Source organism: Petromyzon marinus, chromosome 59 (assembly GCF_048934315.1).
Source record: "Petromyzon marinus isolate PM22_M1 ecotype Great Lakes invasive population chromosome 59, UKy_Petmar_22M1.pri1.0, whole genome shotgun sequence".
Lineage (NCBI taxonomy): Eukaryota > Metazoa > Chordata > Hyperoartia > Petromyzontiformes > Petromyzontidae > Petromyzon > Petromyzon marinus.
The window spans coordinates 5,231,156-5,259,119 of record NC_133725.1 but is presented as its reverse complement, the minus strand read 5'-3'; the positions used below and the strand labels follow the sequence as shown (position 1 = coordinate 5,259,119).

Below are 27,964 nucleotides of genomic sequence, written 5' to 3'. Positions count from 1 at the left end.
GGCTGTTGGTGTGTGTGGCTGTTGGTGAGTGTGCCTGTTGGTGAGTGTGGCTGTTGGTGAGTGTGCGTGTGGCTACGTGTGTGAGTGTGCCTGTTGGTGAGTGTGGCTGTTGGTGAGTGTGGTTGTTGGTGAGTGTGCGTGTAGCCACGTGTGTGAGTGTGGCTGTTGGTGAGTGTGAGTGTAGCTGTTGGTGAGTGTGGCTGTTGGTGAGTGTGGCTGTTGGTGAGTGTGCGTGTGGCCACGTGTGTGAGTGTGGCTGTTGGTGAGTGTGGCTGTTGGTGAGTGTGCGTGTGGCTATGTGTGTGAGTGTGGCTGTGTGTGGCTGTTGGTGAGTGTGCGTGTGTCCACGTGTGTGAGTGCTGCTGTTGGTGAGTGTGCGTGTGGCTGTTGGCGAGTGTGGCTGTTGGCGAGTGTGGCTGTTGGTGAGTGTGGCTGTTGGTGAGTATGGCCACGTGTGTGAGTGTTGCTGTTGGTGAGTGTGGCTGTTGGTGAGTGCGGCTGTTGGTGAGTGTGAGTGTGGCTGTTGGCGAGTGTGGCTGTTGGTGAGTGTGGCTGTTGGTGAGTGTGGCTGTTGGTGAGTGTGCGTGTGGCTACGTGTGTGAGTGTGGCTGTTGGTGAGTGTGGCTGTTGGTGAGTGTGGCTGTTGGTGTGCGTGTGGCTACGTGTGTGAGTGTGGCTGTTGGTGAGTGTGGCTGTTAGCGAGTGTGGCTGTTGGTGAGTGTGTGAGTGTTGCTGTTGGTGAGTGTGCCTGTTGGTGTGTGTGGCTGTTGGTGAGTGTGGCTGTTGGTGAGTGTGGCTGTTGGTGGCTGTTGGTGAGTGTGGCTGTTGGTGGCTGTTGGTGAGTGTGGCTGTTGGTGAGTGTGCGTGTGGCTCTTGGCGAGTGTGGCTGTTAGCGAGTGTTGCTGTTGGTGGCTGTTGGTGAGTGTGCCTGTTGGTGAGTGTGCCTGTTAGTGTGGCTCTTGGCGAGTGTGGCTGTTAGCGAGTGTTGCTGTTGGCGAGTGTGGCTGTTAGTGAGTGTGCGTGTGGCTCTTGGCGAGTGTGGCTGTTAGCGAGTGTGGCTGTTGGTGTGTGTGGCTCTAAGGAAGGAGGGTGGAGGGGCAGTAGGAAACAGCTGCCGTATTTCTCTCTCTGCCACTCCCTGCGGCGGGGGCTGACGGAAATTCCTTTCGGAGGTGGACTTGCCCATTTCCTTGCAGCCTCTCCACGCCCACTCACGTTGCCCATATATATACACACCCACGCCCACGTCTAAATATAGTCAAAGAGCCGTCGCCTCCTCCACCGCGTGCATTGACTAAACCGCACGGAATGCGGGCCGAATCTCGTCGTATCTCGGCAGCACGAGTCATTTGAAAATTCACGCAAACATCAAGCCAATGACTCAGCAGCGCGGCGTTCTGTGTGAATAACAACACCTCCCCCTACCCCACCTCACCTCACTCCACCCCCCCCGGGGAAACATATACTAGCCGACGTTTCGGGCTATTGCCCTTGTGTTCATGGCACGCGGATGGAGAGAGGGGAAAGTAAAGAGAGAGAGAGACGGAGAGTAGTGAGTAGCGATCTGATGAGCGTCACATTGACAGAAGATAAAATATACGACATTCTGACGAACCGGGTTTTGTAAATTGGCGTGCGCGAACAGTAACGTGGGCGGCGTGGTGAAGTACGGTCAAAATTGCGTCCCACGACGCGCACGGTGTGGGAATCCAACAAGGGGGATGAACGCAATGATGTGCGGTGTGCACCGCCTACGGGTCACCGGCATTCCCTTCAATGCGTCTTCGCCGTATGCTTATTAAACAAAAAAATAACAAAAGAAAACACGACGTTTCGGTCTCAACGCAAGCGTTTTTTTCTACCCACGTGACTTTACCGAAAGAAGCAGGGAGTGTGGATTCCTGCAGTCACGAAAGCTTCAAATCAAGAGCGACATTCCTCGGTTTCAGAATTCACTATTTTGCTCGGGCAAGACGCGTTGCTTTGGGAAATCGTCCGGATGGTTTGTGGGGATGGACGCGTTTCACGCGCGTCCGCGAGGTTGTGTCTCAACACGGCCGGCAATCCGCTGTCCGCATTTGGGCTCGCAGCAAACGTGGAATGTTGGGGTCGACGTTTTTGGACCGTTGGTTCCAACCACGTGCCCACGTCGGCGGCGAGATGTTAACTACCTCGCCTGGTAGGCAGAAGGTCGTGGAGTTTCAATCCCGGCGCCTGCCGCGTATAATTTGGAGTTTGCGTGAAAATTGTTTTCCTCCGGAGTCCTCCGATTTTCCCCCCCCTCCTCCTCCACCAACGTCACTACGCAAATGTGTGGTGACGTTACTCATGGTACCCACACTCCAGGTGACAACGTCTCTTGCCGCTCCACTGTGGATTTCCCCTCTCTCATCATGTTTCGTCTCTCTCTCTCTCCTCCCCAAGCTCTTTACAACAATTGTATCGCGATCAGTTCAACAACACCGACCGCTTTGGCGTGTGCTGGGCCCGTGTCCAACAATCGCTGTTGTTGTGAATCGTGAAAGCTGCCCCTGGTGAAATAAAAAAAGGGCTCTGGGGTCTGGACCTAGGGTCACTGCTGCCCTCTGGTGGGCAGTACCCGAACTCCATCAACTTCGTGTGCGAACGATGTTTCAAGTTTTTCAAGTTGCATTTATTAGGTGTGTAGCCCTGTGAGCCATGCGGCTCTGAAGTCGGGTGCAACCGCAAACAAACAAAATTTGAACACAGAACATCTTAAAGCGACAACGCGCAACAGAAACATCCTGGAACAAACCAGCAAATATTCCACATAAAAAAAAACTTATTAAAACGCTGTGTGTTAAAATCACAATGTGGTGCAAGCCAACAACAACAACAACCATAAGACAATTTAGATTAACCATATGTTTTCGAATCACCAAAATAAAGCTATACAAAAACAATGTAACAACAGTAATCATAGGAACTGTGATTTTAAATTTAACAATAAACGATATACATAACACGTACGACAAAAAAACTGCAGCCATTGCTGGCACCACGACACTCCCAGTGTATGATGTGTGTGTGAGTCAGCAGCAGCGTGAGTGAGTGTATGATGTGTGAGTCAGCGTATGATGTGTGAGTGAGTGTATGATGTGTGAGCGAGTCAGTGTATGATGTGTGAGTCAGTGATTGATGTGTGAGTGAGTCAGTGCATGATGTGAGTGAGTCAGTGTATGGTGTGCGAGTCAATGGATGATGTGTGAGTGAGTCAGTGATTGATGTGTGAGTGAGTCAGTGCATGATGTGAGTGAGTCAGTGTATGGTGTGTGAGTCAATGGATGATGTGTGAGTGAGTCAGTGCTTGGTGTGTGAGTGAGTCAGTGCATGGTGTGCGAGTGAGTCAGTGTATGATGTGTGAGTGAGTCAGTGCATGATGTGTGAGTGAGTCAGTGTATGGTGTGAGTCAGTGTATGATGTGTGATTGAGTCAGTGCATGATGTGTGAGTGAGTCAGTGTATGGTGTGAGTCAGTGTATGATGTGTGAGTGAGTCAGTGCATGGTGTGAGTGAGTCAGTGTATGATGTGTGAGTGAGTCAGTGTATGATGTGTGAGTGAGTCAGTGCATGGTGTGAGTGAGTCAGTGTATGATGTGTGAGTGAGTCAGTGCATGGTGTGTGAGTGAGTCAGTGCATGGTGTGAGTGAGTCAGTGTCGGCAAATGATAAAGTTGCAACGACCCCGAATTCTTAAAGGGTGGTTCTCGATATAAAACTAATTGTTGAAAAAACATTTCATTTTACCAGCTAAGGCTCACTTAGCTATATCGCTATTTATTTCAGACGTGATAGCTCAACGAAGTGGCTTATCATCACGTGGACATGCACAGCAGCCACAATACTCTAAACGCACGTTGTTTCTAAACGCGGAAGTAAAATAAACCTGAGGAACCGGAGAATTTGCATGCCCTTGCCCCCCGTGGTCACGTGTTTTTTTTCCGGGTAACTCCGGTTTTTCCCCCGACACATTTAGAATCAACGTCACGTGTGTACAGAGTATGGGGCCGTCCATAAATGACGTCACGGGATTTTGGACGATTTTTTACACCCCCCCCCCTCGTCACACGGCGTCACAAAAAGTCAGACCCCCCCCTCAAATATGACGTCACAAAGCTCTGCCCCCCCCCCAAAAAAAATAAAACATGCTTCAAATCGATTCTAGATTTAAAGCTTTCGTGACTGCTAGGATCCATACTCTTTGGTTCTATTGGGTAAAGTCACGTTAGTTTAACACGTAGGCTTTCGCGACCAATATTATTCATTATAAAGGTTTGTGGGTTAGATCGCGTTATTTATAAATGTGTCGTAACCCTCCACCACCCGACACGGCCAATCAGCAAAAAAAGTGTCACGTTGACAAAAGACAAATAATTCACTACTTCAGCCCACCAGTGTGTTGAAGAGTTAATCCACATTTACAGTTTGAGTACGACGTTTCGCTGGTAAATACATCCAGCATCATCAAGCAATTCGCCAGAATGGTAAAGCCCTCGCTTGCTCCCGGTTTTTATATAGAGCAGCAGGGTGACGTCATCACTTAACTCATATCAGGTGCAGTGATTAGAGGCGGAGGGGGGGGGGGGGTATTGTAATTATATAATCGATTAGTAATCAGTCATTGGTTATGATTAGTAATGAGTTGTAGATTAGTAATTCTTTAAATGTAATGTGCGGCCTGGAAGCGTATTATTAAATAATACACATTACATTTAAAGAATTACTAATCTACAACTCATTACTAATCATAACCAATGACTGATTACTAATCGATTATATAATTACAATACCCCCCCCTCCGCCTCTAATCACTGCACCTGATATGAGTTAAGTGATGACGTCACCCTGCTGCTCTATATAAAAACTGGGAGCAAGCGAGGGCTTTACCATTCTGGCGAATTGCTTGATGATGCTGGATGTATTTACCAGCGAAACGTCGTACTCAAACTGTAAATGTGGATTAACTCTTCAACACACTGGTGGGCTGAAGTAGTGAATTATTTGTCTTTTGTCAACGTGACACTTTTTTTTTGCTGATTGGCCGTGTCGGGTGGTGGAGGGTTACGACACATTTATAAATAAACGCGATCTAACCCACAAACCTTTATTATGAATAAAGTCACGTTGTTATTTTATTTTCACCTACGTGACTTTACCCAATAGAACCAAAGAGTATGCTTCAAATCGCTTTAAACTATTGTCATTGTTTATTAAAAAGTAAATTTAATTAAGTGGAACGTGTTGTCTATATTTATTAAAAGTTGCGCATTTTGATGTGACGTCACATTTCTCAAACCCCCCCCCCCTCCTCATCACATATCGTCACAAATATCTAACCCCCCCCCCCCTCTAGGTGCGTGACGTCATTTATGGACGGTCCCAATCAACAACAGCGCTAAAGTACAGGAGTTACCTTTCCACGTGGCTTCTCACCACGTGACTGCCGCGTCCACGCGGCACGTGATCAGCTGACCTCATCGCGAATCGATTCCACCACAGTCGTATTTTTTTACTCCCGCCGGTGAATCGAAACACGAACAACAACAAACAACCCGCTTATTAAGTTTAATTAGAGATAGTTTACATTTACATCGCGCCTACCCCTCGGGGGAAGCGACATCGCGAAAGATGCGACGCCGCCTACAGGCCGAGCGATTAAATACGGTTAAGGATTTTTTTTTAAAGCGAAGTCAACGCGGTGGTGGAATCGATTCGAAAACTCGAGGTATTGATTCTCCCGAATCGGTTCCGCGCGACACTTCCTGGTCCCCATTGGGAGAGCAGTTGGCGATTGGAGCTCCCCTCTCGTGCTGCTGCCCCCCATTCTCTCTCGTGCTGCCTCCCATTCTCTCTCGTGCTGCCCCCCATTCTCGTGCTGCTGCCCCCATTCTCGTGCTGCTGCCCCCCATTCTCGTGCTGCTGCCCCCCATTCTCGTGCTGCTGCCCCCCCTCTCTCTCGTGCTGCTGCCCCCCATTCTCGTGCTACTTCTCCCTCTCTCGTGCTGCCCCCCATTCTCGTGCTGCTGCCCCCCATTCTCGTGCTGCCCCCTCTCGTGCTGCCCCCCCTCTCGTGCTGCACTCCCCCACATCGCGACCGCCCGTACGGTGCCACCGCTCTCTCACGACCTCCCCCTCTCTCCTCCTCCTCCCACTCTGCATGTTGAACTTCGTTCGCACCGTACATAGCCACACGTAACTCCCTCCCTCGCCTTCCCTTGCAGCTGCCCCCCCCCTCCCTTTGCACGTCGATGGACGACCAAGAGGCTCACGGGGCAGGGGCAGCAGCAGCCCTGCCCCCCCGGGGCGAGGGGGGCTGCCCCCCGTTCGTGAAGTCCCCGCAGTGGCTGGAGGCGCTGCGATGTCGCCTGAGTCGCTGCTCCCAGGGGCACGCCCTGGCCTTCTGGGACGCGCTGGCGGGCCCCGAACGGGAGGCCCTGGCACGCGAGCTGAGCGAGGCCGAGTTGGAGGCCCTGGGGCCCGCGCTCGGCGAGGCGCTAGGCCGCGGCGAGGCGGCGGCCGGGCAGCCCGGGCAGGCCGGGCAGGCCGGGGCAGTCCTCGAACCGCTGCCCGCAGAGCTGTGCGGCAGCAGCATCGCGTCTGACCCGGGGAGCCTGCGAGACTGGGAGGAGCACGGTGGGTGGTGAGGGGGGGGGGTGAGGGGGAGGAGGTGAGGGGGGGTGAGTGGTGAGGGGGGGTGAGTGAGTGGTGAGGTGAGTGGATAGGTCAGGGGACGTGGGGTGAGGAGGGGTGAGGTGATGTGGGGTGGGTGGGTGAGGTGATGTGGGGTGAGTGAAGGGTGGTGAGGTGACGTGGGGTGAGGTGATGTGCGGTGAGGAGGGGTGAGGTATTGTGGGGTGAGTGTGGGGTGGTGAGTGTGGGGACGTGGGGTGGGTGAGGGTGTGGGATAGATCAGGTGAGTGAGTAGATAGGTCAGGTGATGTGGGGTGGGTGAGGTGATGTGGAGTGAGTGAGGTGATGTGGAGTGAGTGAGGTGATGTGGAGTGAGTGAGGGGTGAGTGAGGGGTGAGCGGACGTGGGGTGCTGAGAGGATGTGGGGTGGGTGAGGGGGGGGGGATAGGTCAGGTGACGTGGGGTGAGGAGGGGTGAGGTGAGGGGGCGTGGAGTGAGGTGTGACATGGGGTGAGGTGACGTGGTTTCTCCAGGTCCTGGTTTCCCCCCTCTACATTGACAATAAACCATGCGTTTAGAGTATTTGTCCGCTATACATTTCCACCTGATATCATTTGATAGCCAGATCGCTTCTAAAAAAATAATTGCTGCTGCATAGCTCCGTGGGCCTTACCTGTGGCAAAAACAAATCAAGTGGACTCGGGTACGGCGGGCTCGGGCGGCAGGCCCCAGGTCTCCTCCACTGAAAATTATTCAATTGAAATTCATACACGGGGCCTAACTGCATGAGCAATGCCAAGGTTCACGGTTCAGAATTAACCTGCACGCCTTTTGGCCGCGCCCAAATATCGCAGACTCTCACCAGGATATTACGGACTACCACATCTAGACTCAAACGTGTCACGCGTTGCGAGTATTTGGCCGCTGCTATACATGTCCACATGATGATGATGATAAGCCACTTCTGTTGAGCTGTCATTACGTGTGGCCAGGTCACTTTCCGAAAAAAATCTGCACAGCCCACCGGGGTCTTGCCTGCTAATCGCGCGGTTGGCTACGTAGGGCGAGAAGCAAGTTCAGCACACACACAATAAAAAATAGTTTAGTTGAGACCTCCCGCACACCAGGCGAGGTAGCTAACATCTCACACCCCACCCCTCCCCCCCCGGTCCTCGTTCCACCGCCTCTGCAGGGCTGCTGCAGGTGGCCGAGGGCCGCGTGGCCATCGTGCTCCTCGCCGGGGGCCAGGGGACGCGCCTGGGCGTGCCCTACCCCAAGGGCCTCTACGATGTGGGGCTGCCCTCCCACAAGCCCCTGCTGCAGCTGCAGGCCCAGCGCATCCTGCGCCTGCAGCGGCTCGCCGAGGAGAGGCACGGCAAGCGGGGGGCCCTGCCCTGGTACGTTGGGAATAGGGAGGGCAGTGGGGGGGGGGGAGCCCTTGGCCTGGTATGTTGGGAATAGTGGGGGGGGGGGCTGCCCTGGTGCATTGGGGCCGTGCGGAAAGGAGAGCTGGTTGTGGGGGAATCTGACGAATGCCGGCGTCCGCGACGTTTCGGGCAACGGCCCTTTCGTCTTTTAAAGGGACGCCAGGGTGGTTCAGAGTCGTAATCAGAATCTTCGTTTATCCTCGAGAAAATCCGATGAGCTGTGAGGCTCTTGTTCGCGGATGTCCAGCGCAGCGGTGGCAGAAAGACGCGGCGACAAAGTCGCCCTGCGCCGTGAGAACGATCGCGGCCGCGCCGCACGAGCCAGCGATTCGTCGTCGTCGTCGTTGTTGTTGTTGTTGACTCGAGGTGTTGTTGTTGTTGTTGCTGAGGCAGGTACATCATGACGTCGGGCCACACGCGGGAGCCCATGCTGGCGTTCCTGCGCGAGCGCGGCTTCCTGGGGCTGTGCAAGGACGACGTTCGCCTCTTTGAGCAGCGACAGATCCCGGCGCTCACCCCCGACGGCAAGGTCATCCTGGAGACGCGGGGACGCCTCGCCAGGGCTCCCGGTAACTCGGGGAGACGCGGCCGGAGACGCGGGGAGACGCGCGCGGAGACACGCGGGGAGACACGCGGGGGGGGACAAGGGTGACACGCGGGGGGACACGCGGGGAGACGCGGGGACGGCCTCGCCAGGGCTCCCGGTAACTCGGGGAGACGCGGCACAGTCGCGGGAAGACACGGGGCGGACACGCGGGGAGACGCGGCACAGACACGGAGAGACACTGGGGACACGCGGGGAGACACGTGGGGATACAAGGGGAGACACGCGGGGAGAGACGCGGGGAGACACGGGGGAGAGACGCAGGGAGACATGGGGGAGAGATGCGGGGAGACACGGGGGAGAGACGCGGGGAGACGCGGGGAGACATGGGGGAGAGACGCGGGGAGACACGGGGGAGAGATGCGGGAGACATGGGAGAGACAAGGGGGAGACACGGGGGAGAGACGCGGGGAGACAAGGGAGAGACGTCCGGACGCCTCCCCAAGGCTCCCGGTAACTCGGCAACATGCGGTGGAGACACGGGGTACATACGGGGAGATACAGAGGCAGATACGGGGACACACACAAGTCACACACAAGTCACACACAAGGACACACAAGGACACACACAAGGACACACACAAGGACACACACAAGGACACACACAAGTCACACACGAGGACACACACAAGTCACACACCAGGACACACACAAGTCACACACAAGGACACACACAAGGACACACACAAGGACACACACAAGTACACACACAAGTACACACACAAGGACACACGAGGACACACGAGGACACACACGAGGACACACACGAGGACACACACGAGGACACACACAAGGACACACACAAGGACACACAAGGACACACGAGGACACACGAGGACACACGAGGACACACACAAGGACACACACAAGGACACACATAGTCACACACAAGTCACACACGAGGACACACGGGGAGGAAGACATGGGGAGACACGGGGACACACACCAGGACACACACGAGGACACACACGAGGACACACACTAGGACACACACGAGGACCCACACAAGGACACACACAAGGACACACACGAGGACACACACGAGGACACACACGAGGACACACACAAGGACACACACGAGGACACACACGAGGACACACACGAGGACACACACAAGGACACACGAGGACACACGAGGACACACGAGGACACACACGAGGACACACACGAGGACACACACACAAGGACACACACGAGGACACACACGAGGACACACACGAGGACACACAAGGACACACACGAGGACACACACGAGGACACACACGAGGACACACACGAGGACACACACGAGGACACACACGAGGACACACAAGAGGACACACACAGGGACCCACACGAGGACACACACGAGGACACACACGAGGACACACACGAGGACACACACGAGGACACACACAAGGACACACGAGGACACACGAGGACACACGAGGACACACACGAGGACACACACGAGGACACACACAAGGACACACACGAGGACACACACGAGGACACACACGAGGACACACACGAGGACACACAAGGACACACACGAGGACACACACGAGGACACACACGAGGACACACACGAGGACACACACGAGGACACACACGAGGACACACACGAGGACACACACGAGGACACACACAGGGACCCACACGAGGACCCACACGAGGACCCACACGAGGACCCACACGAGGACACACACGAGGACACACACGAGGACACACACGAGGACACACACGAGGACACACACGAGGACACACACAAGGACACACACAAGGACACACACAAGGACACACGGGGACACACACAAGGACACACACAAGGACACACACGAGGACACACACAAGGACACACACGAGGACACACACGAGGACACACACGAGGACACACACGAGGACACACACAAGGACACACACAAGGACACACAAGGACACACGAGGACACACGAGGACACACGAGGACACACACAAGGACACACACAAGGACACACATAGTCACACACAAGTCACACACGAGGACACACGGGGAGGAAGACATGGGGAGACACGGGGACACACACCAGGACACACACGAGGACACACACGAGGATACACACTAGGACACACACGAGGACCCACACAAGGACACACACAAGGACACACACGAGGACACACACGAGGACACACACGAGGACACACACAAGGACACACACGAGGACACACACGAGGACACACACGAGGACACACACAAGGACACACGAGGACACACGAGGACACACGAGGACACACACGAGGACACACACGAGGACACACACACAAGGACACACACGAGGACACACACGAGGACACACACGAGGACACACAAGGACACACACGAGGACACACACGAGGACACACACGAGGACACACACGAGGACACACAAGAGGACACACACAGGGACCCACACGAGGACACACACGAGGACACACACGAGGACACACACGAGGACACACACGAGGACACACACAAGGACACACGAGGACACACGAGGACACACGAGGACACACACGAGGACACACACGAGGACACACACAAGGACACACACGAGGACACACACGAGGACACACACGAGGACACACACGAGGACACACAAGGACACACACGAGGACACACACGAGGACACACACGAGGACACACACGAGGACACACACGAGGACACACACGAGGACACACACGAGGACACACACGAGGACACACACGAGGACACACACAGGGACCCACACGAGGACCCACACGAGGACCCACACGAGGACCCACACGAGGACACACACGAGGACACACACGAGGACACACACGAGGACACACACGAGGACACACACGAGGACACACACAAGGACACACACAAGGACACACACAAGGACACACGGGGACACACACAAGGACACACACAAGGACACACACGAGGACACACACAAGGACACACACGAGGACACACACGAGGACACACACGAGGACACACACGAGGACACACACAAGGACACACACGAGGACACACACGAGGACACACGGGGAGGTAGACATGGGGAGACACGGGGACACACACCAGGACACACACAAGTCACACACCAGGACACACACGAGGACACACACGAGGACACACACGAGGACACACACGAGGACACACACGAGGACACACAAGAGCACACACACAGGGACACACACGAGGACACACACAAGGACACACGAGGACACACACGAGGACACACACGAGGACACACACAAGGACACACACGAGGACACACACGAGGACACACACGAGGACACACACGAGGACACACACGAGGATACACACGAGGACACACACGAGGACACACAAGAGGACACACACGAGGGCACACACGAGGACACACACGAGGACACACGAGGACACACGTGGAGGTAGACATGGGGAGACACGGGGACACACACAGGCAGATGGGGAGACACCGGGGGATGTCTCGCCAAAGCAGAATCAGAATTACCGGCACACGAGAGGATGCTCGGCTGGCCTGGGAGCGCCTGGGAACTCCCCAGGAAGAGCTAGAGTCTGTGTATAGTACTCTATAGTGTATAGTGTAGTGTATAGTACTCTATAGTGTAGTAGTGTATAGTGTTGTGTATAGTAGTGTATAGTGTAGTAGTGTAGTGTATAGTAGTGTATAGTACTCTGTAGTGTATAGTGTAGTAGTGTATAGTGTAGTGTATAGTAGTGTATAGTACTCTATAGTGTATAGTACTCTATAGTGTAGTAGTGTGTAGTGTATAGTGTAATAGTGTATAGTAGTGTATAGTGTAGTAGTGTAGTGTATAGTACTCTATAGTGTATAGTAGTGTATAGTGTAGTGTATAGTGTAGTAGTGTATAGTGTAGTGTATAGTAGTGTATAGTGTAGTAGTGTAGTGTATAGTACTCTATAGTGTAGTAGTGTATAGTAGTGTATAGTGTAGTAGTGTATTATAGTGTAGTAGTGTATAGTGTAGTGCTGGAGTCTGTGTATAGTAGTGTATAATGTAGTAGTATAGTAGTGTATAGTGTAGTGTATAGTGTAGTGTATAGTGTATTAATGTACAGTAGTGTATTGTACTCTATAGTGTGGTAGTGTATAGTAGTGTATAGTGTAGTGTATAGTGTAGTAGTATATAGTAGTATAGTGCTGGAGTCTGTCGCCAGGGAAAGGCAGGTGTGGACGCCACTACTCAACACGCTGCTATAGTGTAGTAGTGTATAGTGTAGTGTATAGTAGTGTATAGTGTAGTAGTGTGTAGTAGTGTGTAGTGTACAGTGTAGTGTACAGTGTAGTGTATAGTAGTGTATAGTGTAGTAGTGTATAGTGTAGTGTACAGTGTTGTGTATAGTAGTGTATAGTGTAGTAGTGTATAGTGTATTGTATAGTAGTGTATAGTGTAGTAGTGTGTAGGGTATAGTAATGTATTGTGTAGTAGTGTATAGTGTAGTGTATAGTAGTGTATAGTGTAGTAGTGTCGTGTATAGTAGTGTATAGTAGTGTATAGTGTAGTAGTGTATAGTGTAGTAGTGTAGTATTATATAGTGTAGTAGTGTATAGTAGTGTAGTGTATAGTGTAGTGTATAGTAGTGTATAGTGTAGTAGTGTCGTGTATAGTAGTGTATAGTAGTGTATAGTGTAGTAGTGTATAGTGTAGTATTATATAGTGTAGTAGTGTATAGTAGTGTAGTGTATAGTGTAGTGTATAGTAGTGTATAGTGTAGTAGTATATAGTGTATAGTGTAGTAGTGTATAGTGTAGTGTATAGTAGTGTATAGTGTAGTAGTATATAGTGTAGTAGTGTATAGTGTAGTGTGTAGTAGTGTATAGTGTAGTAGTATATAGTGTAGTAGTGTATAGTGTAGTGTATAGTGGTGTATAGTGTAGTAGTATATAGTGTATAGTAGTGTATAGTGTAGTAGTATATAGTGTAATAGTGTAGTAGTATATAGTGTAGTAGTGTATAGGAGTATATAGTGTAGTAGTGTATAGTGTAGTAGTGTATAGTGTAGTAGTGTATAGTGAAGTAGTGTATAGTGTAGTAGTGTATAGTGTAGTAGTGTATAGTCCAGTAGTATATAGTGCAGTAGTGTATAGTGTAGTGTATAGTGTAGTAGTGTATAGTATAGTAGTGTATAGTGTAGTAGTATATAGTGTATAGTGTAGTTTATAGTAGTGTATAGTGTAGTGTATAGTAGTGTATAGTGTAGTAGTATATAGTGTAGTAGTGTATAGTGTAGTAGTGTATAGTGTAGTAGTGTATAGTATAGTAATGTAGTGTATACTAGTGTATAGTGTAGTAGTGTATAGTGTAGTGTATAGTAGTGTATAGTGTATAGTAGTGTATAGTGTAGTAGTGTGTAGTGTAGTAGTATATAGTGTAGTAGTGTATAGTGTAGTGTATAGTAGTATATAGTGTAGTAGTGTATAGTGTAGTAGTGTATAGTATAGTGTAGTAGTGTATAGTATAGTGTAGTAGTGTATAGTATAGTGTAGTAGTGTATAGTGTAGTAGTGTATAGTGTAGTAGTGTATAGTGTATAGTAGTGTATAGTGTAGTGTATAGTAGTGTATAGTATAGTAGTGTATAGTGTAGTGTATAGTGTAGTAGGGAGGTGTGGACCGCCACTGCTCAACACGCTGCTGCCGCCGCGACCCTCACCAGGACAGGCGGACTGAGAAACGAACGAGCGAGCGTTAACAGTACCACCAGAGCAAACTTCATCACCTTCACAAACAACACCAGGGTAAACAACAACATAGTTACACTAACGTGTGAACCTCCAACTGAACAAAATTGCTATAAAGACAACACACACGGACTGTGACTAGTCACTCTCCCTGTATTATTAGCTGTGACTGGCCGTGACTGGCCGTGGCCGGCCGTGACCGGGGGGATGTAGTTGTTTGTGTTGTTGTTGTTGTTGTCGCCACGCGGTTGACCCGTGCGATTGTTGTCGCTGTGTAGACGGTAACGGAGGGCTTTACCGCGCGCTGGGGGACAGCGGCGTGCTGGCCGACATGGAGGCCCGTGGCGTGCGCTACGTCCACGCGTACTGCGTGGACAACATCCTGGCCCGCGTGGGGGACCCTCTGTTCCTGGGTTTCTGCGTCCGCAAGGGGGCGGACTGCGGGGCCAAGGTGGAGAACTCATAATTTTTTTTAACACGTTTTTTTAAACTATTTTTTCCGTTAAACAATTTTTTTTACGAAACAAAAAACTTAACGCATTTGTAACACATTTTTTTTGTATATTTCTTTAAAAAAACGTACATTTATAATTTTTTATTATTTTTGTAACACATTAAAAAAAATTGTAACAATTTTTTTGAAAGTAAAAAAAATTGAGATTAAAAAAATTCACTTTTTTTATTTTACTGTTTTTTTTATATTTTTAATACATATATTTTTTTGACCATTTAAAAAAAAATCTTTAACTATTCATTTTTATTAAACAATTAGATTTTAGATTTTTGACGAAATATTTGTTAATATTTGTATTTATTTTTCCAGGTTAAGGCCCCACTGACCTGTAAAGCTGGCTAACACAAATGATAGCTCAACCAAGTAGCTTATTATCATCGTGTGGAAACTTCTAGCAGCATCCAAATACGCGATGTTGATTCTAAATGTGGAGGGAAAAACTGAGGACCTGGAGAAAAATCCTCGCGACCACGGGGAGAGAGAAACGCAAACTCCAAATATACGACAGGGTCAGGATTGGGATCGAACCCACGACCTCTTGCATATCAGGCGAGGGAGACAACATCTCGCCACTGCGGTGCCCATTCTAGACACGGGGGGGTGACACACGGACAAATGGAACCACGGGGGAGACACGGGGGATGCACGGAGACACGCGGGGGGAGTCAAAGGGAAGACGCGGAGACACGCGGGAAGTGACACGCGGATAAATGGAACCACGCGGAACACGAGGAGACACGGGGGATGCGCGGAGACACGCGGGGGAGGAGGTGGTGGAGGCGGCGGGGGGGGGGGGGATCCTTTACCTTTGACCTGTCGCCGCGGCGTGGCGCAGGTGGTGGAGAAGCAGTCCCCCGACGAGGCGGTGGGCGTGCTGTGCCTGTCGGGCGGCCGCGCCCGCGTGGTGGAGTACACCGAGCTGGGCGCCGAGCAGGCCCGCGAGCGCGACCACTCCGGCAGGCTGCGCCTCCGCGCGGGCAACATCTGCGTCCACCACTTCACCCTCGACTTCCTCAAGCTCGTCGTCAGGTGCCTTGCGTCCGTCGCCGCCGAGGGCGCGGTTCGGCCTCCGCTGGATGAAAGCCTCGCCCCATGGCGACGTAGCGATCCAATCTGGCGCCTCCACGGCGGTCCGATTTCGTGGCCGCCGGAGCCGCGTGGCCGCCCCTCGTTGATGCCGCTCCGTCTTCAACTTGACCACGGCTGTCTTTGGCGGTCGCCGATTGGCGCCGTCAGCAATCCGCAGTCACTGCCGCAGCAGTCAAATCGCTCTCACCGTACGTCCGCTTGTTTCGCTGTCGCGCTGTCTGCCCGTGACTCCCCCTGCAACTCCCGCCCCCCCCCCATGATTCCCCTTGTGATTCCTTCCGTGACTCCCGCCGTGTCCCCTCTCCCTCTGTGTCTCCCCGTGTGTGTGTGTCCGTGTCTCCCCACTGTGTGTCGCCCCCCCCCCCCCCGTGTCTCCCTGTGTGTGCCCCCCCCCCCCACCGTGCGTCTCCCCCTGTGCGTCTCCCCGTGACTCCCCCCTTGTGTCCCCCCACCCCCCGTGACTCCCCCCTTGTGTCCCCCCACCCCCCGTGACTCTCCCCGTGTGTCCCCCCTCGTGCAGGGAGTTCGAGCCCCAGCTACCGTTCCACGTGGCCCACAAGAAGATTGCGCACGTGGACGAGAGCGGGAACCGGGTGGAGCCCACGAAACCAAACGGCATCAAGATGGAGAAGTTCGTGTTCGACGTCTTCCCCTTTGCAAAGTACGAGACGGCACGGCCGGTCACGGCCGGTCACGGCCGGTCACGCCCGGTCACGGCCAGTCACAGCCAACCACAACCAGTCACAGCCAGCCACGGCCAATTACGGCCGGCCACGACCAGTACCAGTCACGGCCAACCACGACCAGTCAGCCAGCCACGGTCGGTCACAGCCAGTCACGGCCGGTCACGGCTAGTCACAGCCAGCCACGGCCAGCTACAGCCAGTCACGACCAGTCACAGCCAGTCACGGTCAGTCACGGCCAGTCACGGCCGGTCACGGCCAGCCACGGCCAGTCACGGCCAGCCACGACCAGTCACGGCCAGTCACGGCCGGTCACAGCCGGTCACGGCCGGTCACGGCTGGTCTCGGCCAGTCACGGCCAGGCACAACCAGTCACAGCCAACCACAACCAGTCACAGCCAGCCACGGCCAATTACGGCCAGCCACGACCAGTCACGGCCAGTCACGGCCAGTCACGACCAGTCACGGCCAGTCACGACCTGTCACGACCAGTCACGGCCAGCCACAACCAGTCACGGCCAGTCACGGCCGGTCACGGCCAGTCACGGCCGGTCACGGCCAGTCACGGCCAGTCACGGCCAGCCACAACCAGTCACAGCCAACCACAACCAGTCACAGCCAGCCACGGCCAATTACAGCCGGCCACGACAGTCACGACCAGTCACAGCCAGTCACGGCCAGTCACTGCCAGCCACAACCAGTCACAGCCAACCACAACCAGTCACAGCCAGCCACGGCCAATTACGGCCAGCCACGACCAGTCACGGCCGGTCACGGCCAGCCACGGCCAGTCACGGCCAGCCACGGCCAGCCACGGCCCGTCACGGCCGGTCACGGCCAGCCACGGCCAGTTACGACCAGTCACGGCCGGTCACGGCCAGTCACGGCCGGTCACGGCCAGTTACGGCCAGTCACGACCAGTCACAGCCAGTCACGGCAAGTCACGACCAGTCACGGCCAGTCACGACCAGTTACGGCCAGTCACGGCCAGTCATGGCCAGCCACAACCAGTCACAGCCAACCACAACCAGTCACAGCCAGCCACGGCCAATTACGGCCGGCCACGACCAGTACTAGTCACGGCCAGCCACGACCAGTCACAGCCAGCCACGGTCGGTCACGACCAGTCAAAGCCAGTCACGGCCAGTCACGGCCAGTCACTGCCAGTCACGGCCAGTCACGGCCAGCCACGGCCAGCCATGGCCAGTTACGGCCAGCCACGGCCAGCCACGGCCAGTCACGGCCAGTCACGGCCAGTCACGGCCAGTCATGACCAGTCACGGCCAGTCACGGCCAGCCACAACCAGTCACAGCCAACCACAACCAGTCACAGCCAGCCACGGCCAATTACGGCCGGCCACGACCAGTACCAGTCACGGCCAGCCACGACCAGTCACAGCCAGCCACGGTCGGTCACGACCAGTCAAAGCCAGTCACGGCCAGTCACGGCCAGTCACTGCCAGTCACGGCCAGCCACGGCCAGCCATGGCCAGTTACGGCCAGCCACGGCCAGCCACGGCCAGTCACGACCAGTCACGGCCAGTCACGGCCAGTCACGGCTGGTCACGACCAGTCACGGCCGGTCACGGCCAGTCACGGCCAGTCACAGCCAACCACAACCAGTCACAGCCAGCCACGGCCAATTACGGCCGGCCACGACCAGTACCAGTCACGGCCAGCCACGACCAGTCACAGCCAGCCACGGTCGGTCACGACCAGTCAAAGCCAGTCACGGCCAGTCACGGCCAGTCACTGCCAGTCACGGCCAGCCACGGCCAGTCACGGCCAGTCACGGCCAGTCACGGCCAGTCACGACCAGTTACGGCCAGTCACGGCCAGTCACGGCCAGCCACAACCAGTCACAGCCAACCACAACCAGTCACAGCCAGCCACGGCCAATTACGGCCGGCCACGACCAGTACCAGTCACGGCCAGCCACGACCAGTCACAGCCAGCCACGGTCGGTCACGACCAGTCAAAGCCAGTCACGGCCAGTCACGGCCAGTCACGGCCAGTCACTGCCAGTCACGGCCAGCCACGGCCAGCCATGGCCAGTTACGGCCAGCCACGGCCAGCCACGGCCAGTCACGACCAGTCACGGCCAGTCACGGCCGGTCACGGCTGGTCACGACCAGTCACGGCCGGTCACGGCCAGTCACGGCCAACCACAACCAGTCACAGCCAGCCACGGCCAATTACGGCCGGCCACGACCAGTACCAGTCACGGCCAGCCACGACCAGTCACAGCCAGCCACGGTCGGTCACGACCAGTCAAAGCCAGTCACGGCCAGTCACGGCCAGTCACTGCCAGTCACGGCCAGCCACGGCCAGTCACGGCCAGTCACGGCCAGTCACGGCCAGTCACGACCAGTTACGGCCAGTCACGGCCAGTCACGGCCAGCCACAACCAGTCACAGCCAACCACAACCAGTCACAGCCAGCCACGGCCAATTACGGCCGGCCACGACCAGTACCAGTCACGGCCAGCCACGACCAGTCACAGCCAGCCACGGTCGGTCACGACCAGTCAAAGCCAGTCACGGCCAGTCACGGCCAGTCACTGCCAGTCACGGCCAGTCACGGCCAGCCACGGCCAGCCATGGCCAGTTACGGCCAGCCACGGCCAGCCACGGCCAGTCACGACCAGTCACGGCCAGTCACGGCCAGTCACGGCCGGTCACGACCAGTCACGGCCGGTCACGGCCAGTCACAGCCAACCACAACCAGTCACAGCCAGCCACGGCCAATTACGGCCGGCCACAACCAGTCACGACCAGTCACAGCCAGTCACGGCCAGTCACTGCCAGCCACAACCAGTCACAGCCAACCACAACCAGTCACAGCCAGCCACGGCCAATTACGGCCAGCCACGACCAGTCACGGCCGGTCACGGCCAGCCACGGCCAGTCACGGCCAGCCACGGCCAGCCACGGCCCGTCACGGCCGGTCACGGCCAGCCACGGCCAGTTACGACCAGTCACGGCCGGTCACGGCCAGTCACGGCCGGTCACGGCCAGTTACGGCCAGTCACGACCAGTCACAGCCAGTCACGGCAAGTCACGACCAGTCACGGCCAGTCACGACCAGTTACGGCCAGTCACGGCCAGTCACGGCCAGCCACAACCAGTCACAGCCAACCACAACCAGTCACAGCCAGCCACGGCCAATTACGGCCGGCCACGACCAGTACTAGTCACGGCCAGCCACGACCAGTCACAGCCAGCCACGGTCGGTCACGACCAGTCAAAGCCAGTCACGGCCAGTCACGGCCAGTCACTGCCAGTCACGGCCAGTCACGGCCAGCCACGGCCAGCCATGGCCAGTTACGGCCAGCCACGGCCAGCCACGGCCAGTCACGGCCAGTCACGGCCAGTCACGGCCAGTCATGACCAGTCACGGCCAGTCACGGCCAGCCACAACCAGTCACAGCCAACCACAACCAGTCACAGCCAGCCACGGCCAATTACGGCCGGCCACGACCAGTACCAGTCACGGCCAGCCACGACCAGTCACAGCCAGCCACGGTCGGTCACGACCAGTCAAAGCCAGTCACGGCCAGTCACGGCCAGTCACTGCCAGTCACGGCCAGCCACGGCCAGCCATGGCCAGTTACGGCCAGCCACGGCCAGCCACGGCCAGTCACGACCAGTCACGGCCAGTCACGGCCAGTCACGGCTGGTCACGACCAGTCACGGCCAGTCACAGCCAACCACAACCAGTCACAGCCAGCCACGGCCAATTACGGCCGGCCACGACCAGTACCAGTCACGGCCAGCCACGACCAGTCACAGCCAGCCACGGTCGGTCACGACCAGTCAAAGCCAGTCACGGCCAGTCACGGCCAGTCACTGCCAGTCACGGCCAGCCACGGCCAGTCACGGCCAGTCACGGCCAGTCACGACCAGTTACGGCCAGTCACGGCCAGTCACGGCCAGCCACAACCAGTCACAGCCAACCACAACCAGTCACAGCCAGCCACGGCCAATTACGGCCGGCCACGACCAGTACCAGTCACGGCCAGCCACGACCAGTCACAGCCAGCCACGGTCGGTCACGACCAGTCAAAGCCAGTCACGGCCAGTCACGGCCAGTCACGGCCAGTCACTGCCAGTCACGGCCAGCCACGGCCAGCCATGGCCAGTTACGGCCAGCCACGGCCAGCCACGGCCAGTCACGACCAGTCACGGCCAGTCACGGCCGGTCACGGCTGGTCACGACCAGTCACGGCCGGTCACGGCCAGTCACGACCAGTCACAGCCAACCACAACCAGTCACAGCCAGCCACGGCCAATTACGGCCGGCCACGACCAGTACTAGTCACGGCCAGCCACGACCAGTCACAGCCAGCCACGGTCGGTCACGACCAGTCAAAGCCAGTCACGGCCAGTCACGGCCAGTCACTGCCAGTCACGGCCAGTCACGGCCAGCCACGGCCAGCCATGGCCAGTTACGGCCAGCCACGGCCAGCCACGGCCAGTCACGGCCAGTCACGGCCAGTCACGGCCAGTCATGACCAGTCACGGCCAGTCACGGCCAGCCACAACCAGTCACAGCCAACCACAACCAGTCACAGCCAGCCACGGCCAATTACGGCCGGCCACGACCAGTACCAGTCACGGCCAGCCACGACCAGTCACAGCCAGCCACGGTCGGTCACGACCAGTCAAAGCCAGTCACGGCCAGTCACGGCCAGTCACTGCCAGTCACGGCCAGCCACGGCCAGCCATGGCCAGTTACGGCCAGCCACGGCCAGCCACGGCCAGTCACGACCAGTCACGGCCAGTCACGGCCAGTCACGGCTGGTCACGACCAGTCACGGCCAGTCACAGCCAACCACAACCAGTCACAGCCAGCCACGGCCAATTACGGCCGGCCACGACCAGTACCAGTCACGGCCAGCCACGACCAGTCACAGCCAGCCACGGTCGGTCACGACCAGTCAAAGCCAGTCACGGCCAGTCACGGCCAGTCACTGCCAGTCACGGCCAGCCACGGCCAGTCACGGCCAGTCACGGCCAGTCACGACCAGTTACGGCCAGTCACGGCCAGTCACGGCCAGCCACAACCAGTCACAGCCAACCACAACCAGTCACAGCCAGCCACGGCCAATTACGGCCGGCCACGACCAGTACCAGTCACGGCCAGCCACGACCAGTCACAGCCATCCACGGTCGGTCACGACCAGTCAAAGCCAGTCACGGCCAGTCACGGCCAGTCACGGCCAGTCACTGCCAGTCACGGCCAGCCACGGCCAGCCATGGCCAGTTACGGCCAGCCACGGCCAGCCACGGCCAGTCACGACCAGTCACGGCCAGTCACGGCCGGTCACGGCTGGTCACGACCAGTCACGGCCGGTCACGGCCAGTCACGGCCAGTCACAGCCAACCACAACCAGTCACAGCCAGCCACGGCCAATTACGGCCGGCCACGACCAGTACCAGTCACGGCGAGCCACGACCAGTCACAGCCAGCCACGGTCGGTCACGACCAGTCAAAGCCAGTCACGGCCAGTCACGGCCAGTCACTGCCAGTCACGGCCAGTCACGGCCAGCCACGGCCAGCCATGGCCAGTTACGGCCAGCCACGGCCAGCCACGGCCAGTCACGACCAGTCACGGCCAGTCACGGCCAGTCACGGCCGGTCACGACCAGTCACGGCCGGTCACGGCCAGTCACAGCCAACCACAACCAGTCACAGCCAGCCACGGCCAATTACGGCCGGCCACAACCAGTCACGACCAGTCACAGCCAGTCACGGCCAGTCACGGCCATTCACAGCCAGTCACGGCCAGTCACGGCCAGCCATAACCAGTCACAGCCAACCACAACCAGTCGCAGCCAGCCACAGCCAATTACGGCCAGCCACGACCAGTCACGGCCGGTCACGGCCAGCCACGGCCAGTCACGGTCGGTCACGGCCAGTTACGGCCAGTCACGACCGGTCACGGCCAGCCACGGCCAGTCACGACCAGTGACGGCCAGTCACGGCCAGCCACAACCAGTCACAGCCAACCACAACCAGTCACAGCTAGCCACGGCCAATTACGGCCGGCCACGACCAGTACCAGTCACGGCCAGCCACGACCAGTCATAGCCAGCCACGGTCGGTCACGACCAGTCACAGCCAGTCATAGCCAGCCACGGTCGGTCACGACCAGTCACAGCCAGCCACGGTCGATCACGACCAGTCACAGCCAGTCACGGTCGGTCACGGCCAGCCACGGCCAATTACGACCGGCCACGACCAGTACCAGTCACAGCCAGCCACGGTCGGTCACGGCCGGTCACGGTCGGTCACGACCAGTCACAGCTAATAATACAGGGAGGGTGACTAGTCACAGTCTGTGTGTTGTCTTTAGAGCATACTCTTTGGTTCTCTTCGGTAAAGTCACGTAGCTTAAAGGAGGTGACCTGCGCTTGACTCTTTTCACTCCAACGCTGTCCTCTGGACAGGTTGGTCCCTTCACCTGATGAAGGCCACTTGTGTTTTGGGCGAAATGTCGTGATTTTTGTTTATTTTTTACCTACGTGACTTTATCGAATAGAACCACAGAGTATGGACCCTTGCAGTCACGAAAGCTTCAAATCTAGAAAAGTCTTTAGAGCAATTTGTTTCAGTTGGAGGTTCACACGTTAAGTGTAACTATGTTGTTGTTTACGCTGCTGGTGGTGTTATTTATGCTGGTGGTGTTTACGCTGGTGGTAATTGTTGTTTACCCTGGTGTATACGCTGGTGGTATTGTTTACCCTAGTGTTGTTTATAATGGTGTTGTTTACCCTGGTCGTGTTGTTGTTTACCCTGGTGGTGTTGTTTACGCCGATGATGTTTACGCTTATGTTATTTACGCTGGTGTTCTTTCACTGATGTTGTTTACGACGGCGGTGTTGTTGTTGTTTACGCTGCAGGAAGTTCGTGCAGTTTGAGGTTCGCCGCGAGGACGAGTTCTCCCCGCTCAAGAACTCGGACTCCGCCGGCGTCGACTGCCCCAGCTCCTCGCGGCGCCACCAGATGGCTCTGCACTACCGGTGCGGAGCGGCCGCGCTCACTGCAGCGCTCACTACAGCGCTCACACCGCGTTCACGCACCGCTCGCGCCGTATGTGTGTAGTCACAGGAGACTCGCGTTACACTGGCCTGGCGTTGTATTAGCCGGCCGCGTGTACCTGTAGTCACAGGAGGGTCACGGCACGCTGGCGTGGCTGACGATGGCGAGGGCTCTGCTGTGTTGCCGCGTGGTTGCAGGTGGATCCAGGGGGCGGGTGGAAGGATCGTGGACGAGCAAGGGAACGATGCCCCCAGGTGGGCGACTTGCGGGGGGACCATCTCCAGGGACCACGCCACTATGAGCGGGGGGGCGGGGGGGCACCGCCACCCACCCCCCACCCCTGCCTTTGCCCACGTGGCATGGCCCCGTGCCCCACGCCACCCCCCCCCCCCCAGCCCCCCCCCAGTGTGGTTGCTGTGTGGTGTGACTGTCTCCCCGCGTGGCGACGTGGTTGTTGTGAGGTTGTATGGTTGGATGTGTGCCTGTTGTATGTGCTTGATGCGATGCGGTTGTATGGTCGATGTGTGGTTGATGAGGTGTATGTGGTTATTGTGCGGTTGTTGTGTGGTTGATGTGGTGTGGTTGTTGCGTGATTGATGGGAGGTTGATGTGGCTGTTGTGTGCTAGATGTGGTGTGGTTGTTGTTGTGTGGTGGATGTGGTGTGGTTGATGTGGTGTGGTTGTTGTTGTGTGCTGGATGTGGTGTGGTTGTTGTTGTGTGGTTGATGTGGTGTGGTTGTTGTTGTGTGGTTGATGTGGTGTAGTTGTTGTGTGGTTGATGTGGTGTGGTTGTTGTTTGGTGGATGTGGTGTGGTTATTGTTGTGTGGTTGATGTGGTGTGGTTATTGTTGTGTGGTTGATGTGGTGTGGTTGTTGTGTGCTGGATGTGGTGTGGTTGTTGTTGTGTGGTGGATGTGGTTGTTGTGGTTGATGTGATGTGGCTGTTGCGTGTGTGCGACACAGCCCCGCGGAGGAGAGTGAGACGCCCACGATCTGTGAGATCTCCCCACTCATCTCCTACAGCGGAGAGGTGACGCTTGCACACACATACATACATACAAAGACCCCCCCCGGATAGCCTCAACAGACTGTTGGGGCAAGTGCTGCTGGCGAGTAGTAACCTGTTAAGGCCGGCACGGCACACGAGGGGGTGGGTGACCAGCACCACGCCGGGCCGCCTTTATCTCCATAGCGGCGATGTTTACTACACACAGCACCAGGTACTCGTTTGAGGCCGAGTCGACCTAGGGGAGGCCTAGGACCGGTTTCAGATAATCGTCACCGGTGTTGGCCACGAGCGGGAATCCAGCTCGGCTTCGTGGTGAGAGGGTTGCTAACCGCGACACTACCACTGCCCCTACAACAGAGACATAGTCGCACACTCGCACACACGTACACGCATTGATGATCTCGGTTCGTGAGTGAGCGAGCGACCGATGAACGTGATTGGGTGTTGTTGTTGCGCGCAGGGTCTGGAGTCGCACGTGAAGGGACGCATCCTCCGCTCCCCCTTCGTCCTCGGCGACCCCTGACCTCGGAAATCCGCGGCAGCCTCCGGCCTTCGCGCGTTGTCACGCGCCGGGCTGCCAAACGCAGAAAAGCTTCAAACCTCACCACCACCCCCCCCCCACCCCACCCACCCCACCCTGGATTTCACATCTTGAGAAAATGAAGCGAGGAATTCTTGAACAAGAGAGACACTTGCACAGATTTTTTTCAATCGTGTGCCTCCGCACATTTCTATTCACTCTTGATTGTAAAGGAAGAAGGGGTTTTCGGCGTAATCTCGCCTCATCGATATAAGAGGCGACTTTTAGTGGCATCTTGGGTTCGCAATGGCCGTGTCAGCGACGCTGTCCTAGCGCTACTGAGATCCTGGCATCAAGCCCTGAGTCTGGGTGTCTCCGAGGGTCCATGACGGCCATGTTAAGAGATGCATTGAGCCATCGGAGCTGAGACCGCTGGGTTGGAATCTACCTACCCAGCTACGTGCGATCAAACCAGGTTCTCGAATGCATGTTTGAACATCTTTCGCACCGTACGTAGCTAACCGTCCTAACGGGAGGTGCGGGCGGGGGGGGAAAGGACAACAAACTGAACACAAAGCGGTTTTAAATAAATGAGTTTTCAATCTAGATTGAAATGTGCATAGCTCTGGTGGCTTTCTAATATTGGAGGGAGGAGGGTTCCAGACGGCCGTCGAAGTGCATCCGAAAGCGCTGCGTGACGATGCGGTGACTGCCAAAAGCCGCCACCGCCGCCGCCGCGAGGCTGACGCGGAGTTCGCGTGACGACGGTTTACGCCGCTTGACGAGAAAAGTGCACGGCCAGCTTGCCGGGGCGAGAGGGAGGTGCCCATCGCGTGAGGCGACGTGGGATTCCTGGGCACGTGAGGCGATGTGGGATTCCTGGGCACGTGAGGCGACGTGGGATTCCTGGGCACGTGAGGCGACGTGGGATTCCTGGGCACGTAAGCCGGCGGCTACTCTGCACGGCGCGAATCCTTCACGCAAGGCGACGACGCCCTGACGAGGCCCTGACAAGGCCGTGACGACGCCGTGACGATGCCCTGACGAAGCTGTGACACGCTGATGACGCTGTGATGAAACCGTGACGACGCTGTGACGTCGCTGTGACAAAGCCGTGACACGCTGTGACGATGCTGTGACGACGCTGTGACGACGCTGTGACGATGCCCTGACAAAGCTGTGACACGCTGATGACGCCGTGATGACGCTGTGACGACGCCGTGATGACGCTGTGACGACGCCGTGATGACGCTGTGACGACGCCGTGACACGCTGTGACGACGCTGTGACGTCGCTGTGACAAAGCCGTGACACGCTGTGACGTCGCTGTGACAAAGCTGTGACACGCTGATGACGCTGTGATGACGCCGTGATGACACCGTGACGACGCCGTGACATGTGATGACGCTGTGACGACGCTGTGACGATGCTGTGACGACGCTGTGACGACGCTGTGAGGACGCTGTGAGGACGCTGTGACGCTTCAAGATCGGAGACTCCTGCCTACCCCAAGGGGGCCCCACCTTAGAGCTTGCGGCACATCCAGCGTTTGTGTGTTGAACTTCTTTCGCACTGTACGTAACCAACCGTGCAGGGGAAGGACAACAAACTAAACACAAAATACAGTTTCAAAGACGTGAGTTTTCAATCTAGATTTTAAACGTGGGCATGCGATTAGCACGGTTGGCTACGTACGGCGCGAAATAACTTACGCACACTAAGAAGGATGTGGGGAGAGAAAGTGGAGTTTTGAGGTCGCTTGTGCCCTCATTTAAAAAGCATTCCTGGGGGTGTAATCGGTGGAATATACGTGCAGAGGAAACTTGTTTGTATGTTATATTTACAAGTAATTAAAAGTCACTACAGCCGTGATGATGCTGAGTTGTATGGAGCAGCCTCGTTCATACAAAACACGTCTCACAATTGTGGAGGAACCACAGGTGTCTTGTGTGTACTGTACGGTGAACTTCTTTCGCACCGTACGTAGCCAACCGTGCTAATCGGAGGTGCGGTGGTGAGTCTATGGGTGGTGTTGAGTCTATGGGTAGTGTGTAGTCTATGGGCAGTGTTGAGTCTATGGGCAGTGTTGAGTCTATGGGTAGTGTTGAGTCTATGAGGCGTGTTAGTCCAATGGGTTCTCCCTTATCTCCGGTTGTGGCCAACATTGGCATGGAAAAATTTGAGACGGAGGCCATCCAGGCATCCAGCCTACGCCCGCCCTTATGGAAGAGATACGTGGATGACACGTTTGTCATCTGGCCACATGGCCGACCGGCTCTGAGACAATTCCTCAACCACATCAATTCCATTCACCCAGCCATCAAATTCACCATGGAGGTAGAAAAGGATGGCATGCTACCCTTATTGGATGTCTTAATTAAAAAGAGACCAGATGGCTCAATGAGCCATTCTGTCTACAGGAAAGTAACCCATACTGACGCCTCCCTAAAACCTGATTCCCACCACCATCCATCCCAGAAGAATTCCCTCATCAAAACTACACCATTGAGCTCAATGTATCTCCGACCATGAACACCTAACCAGTGATCTCAAACACGTACACCAGGCTCTCAAGGCGAATGGATATTCTGACTACACAATCCGCAAAGCCATCACCCCAACCGTGAGGAAGGAGCCATCTGAAGATCCAATCACCCTACCATGCATAGCAGGGATAACCAAAAATATTTCCAAAATCGTGAACAAACAAGATCCAGGTCCGATTTAACACTGCACAAAATTCGTGATC

At 55.8% G+C, this 27,964-nt stretch overlaps 1 protein-coding gene across 3 annotated transcripts; it reads left to right on the top strand.

Annotated features, from left to right (window-relative positions):
• Positions 1-5,762: 5,762 nt before the first annotated feature.
• On the top strand, positions 5,763-27,096 carry LOC116955316 (UDP-N-acetylhexosamine pyrophosphorylase-like protein 1). 3 transcript variants are annotated; one of them, XR_012929826.1, is made up of 11 exons: positions 5,763-6,652; positions 7,842-8,046; positions 8,470-8,645; positions 14,635-14,807; positions 15,706-15,899; positions 16,480-16,620; positions 23,548-23,667; positions 23,884-23,940; positions 24,650-24,716; positions 25,156-26,080; positions 26,135-27,096. XR_012929826.1 is itself a non-coding variant. In XM_032976332.2 (10 exons), the coding sequence occupies exons 1-10, from the start codon at positions 6,268-6,270 to the stop codon at positions 25,216-25,218; spliced, it is 1,581 nt and encodes a 526-aa protein (XP_032832223.2). In that variant the 5' UTR covers positions 5,763-6,267; the 3' UTR covers positions 25,219-27,096. The 3 variants fall into 3 exon arrangements, 1 of the variants encoding a protein (XP_032832223.2); XR_012929825.1 differs by having other exon boundaries at positions 25,156-26,505; positions 26,674-27,096; XM_032976332.2 differs by having other exon boundaries at positions 25,156-27,096.
• Positions 27,097-27,964: the final 868 nt, after the last annotated feature.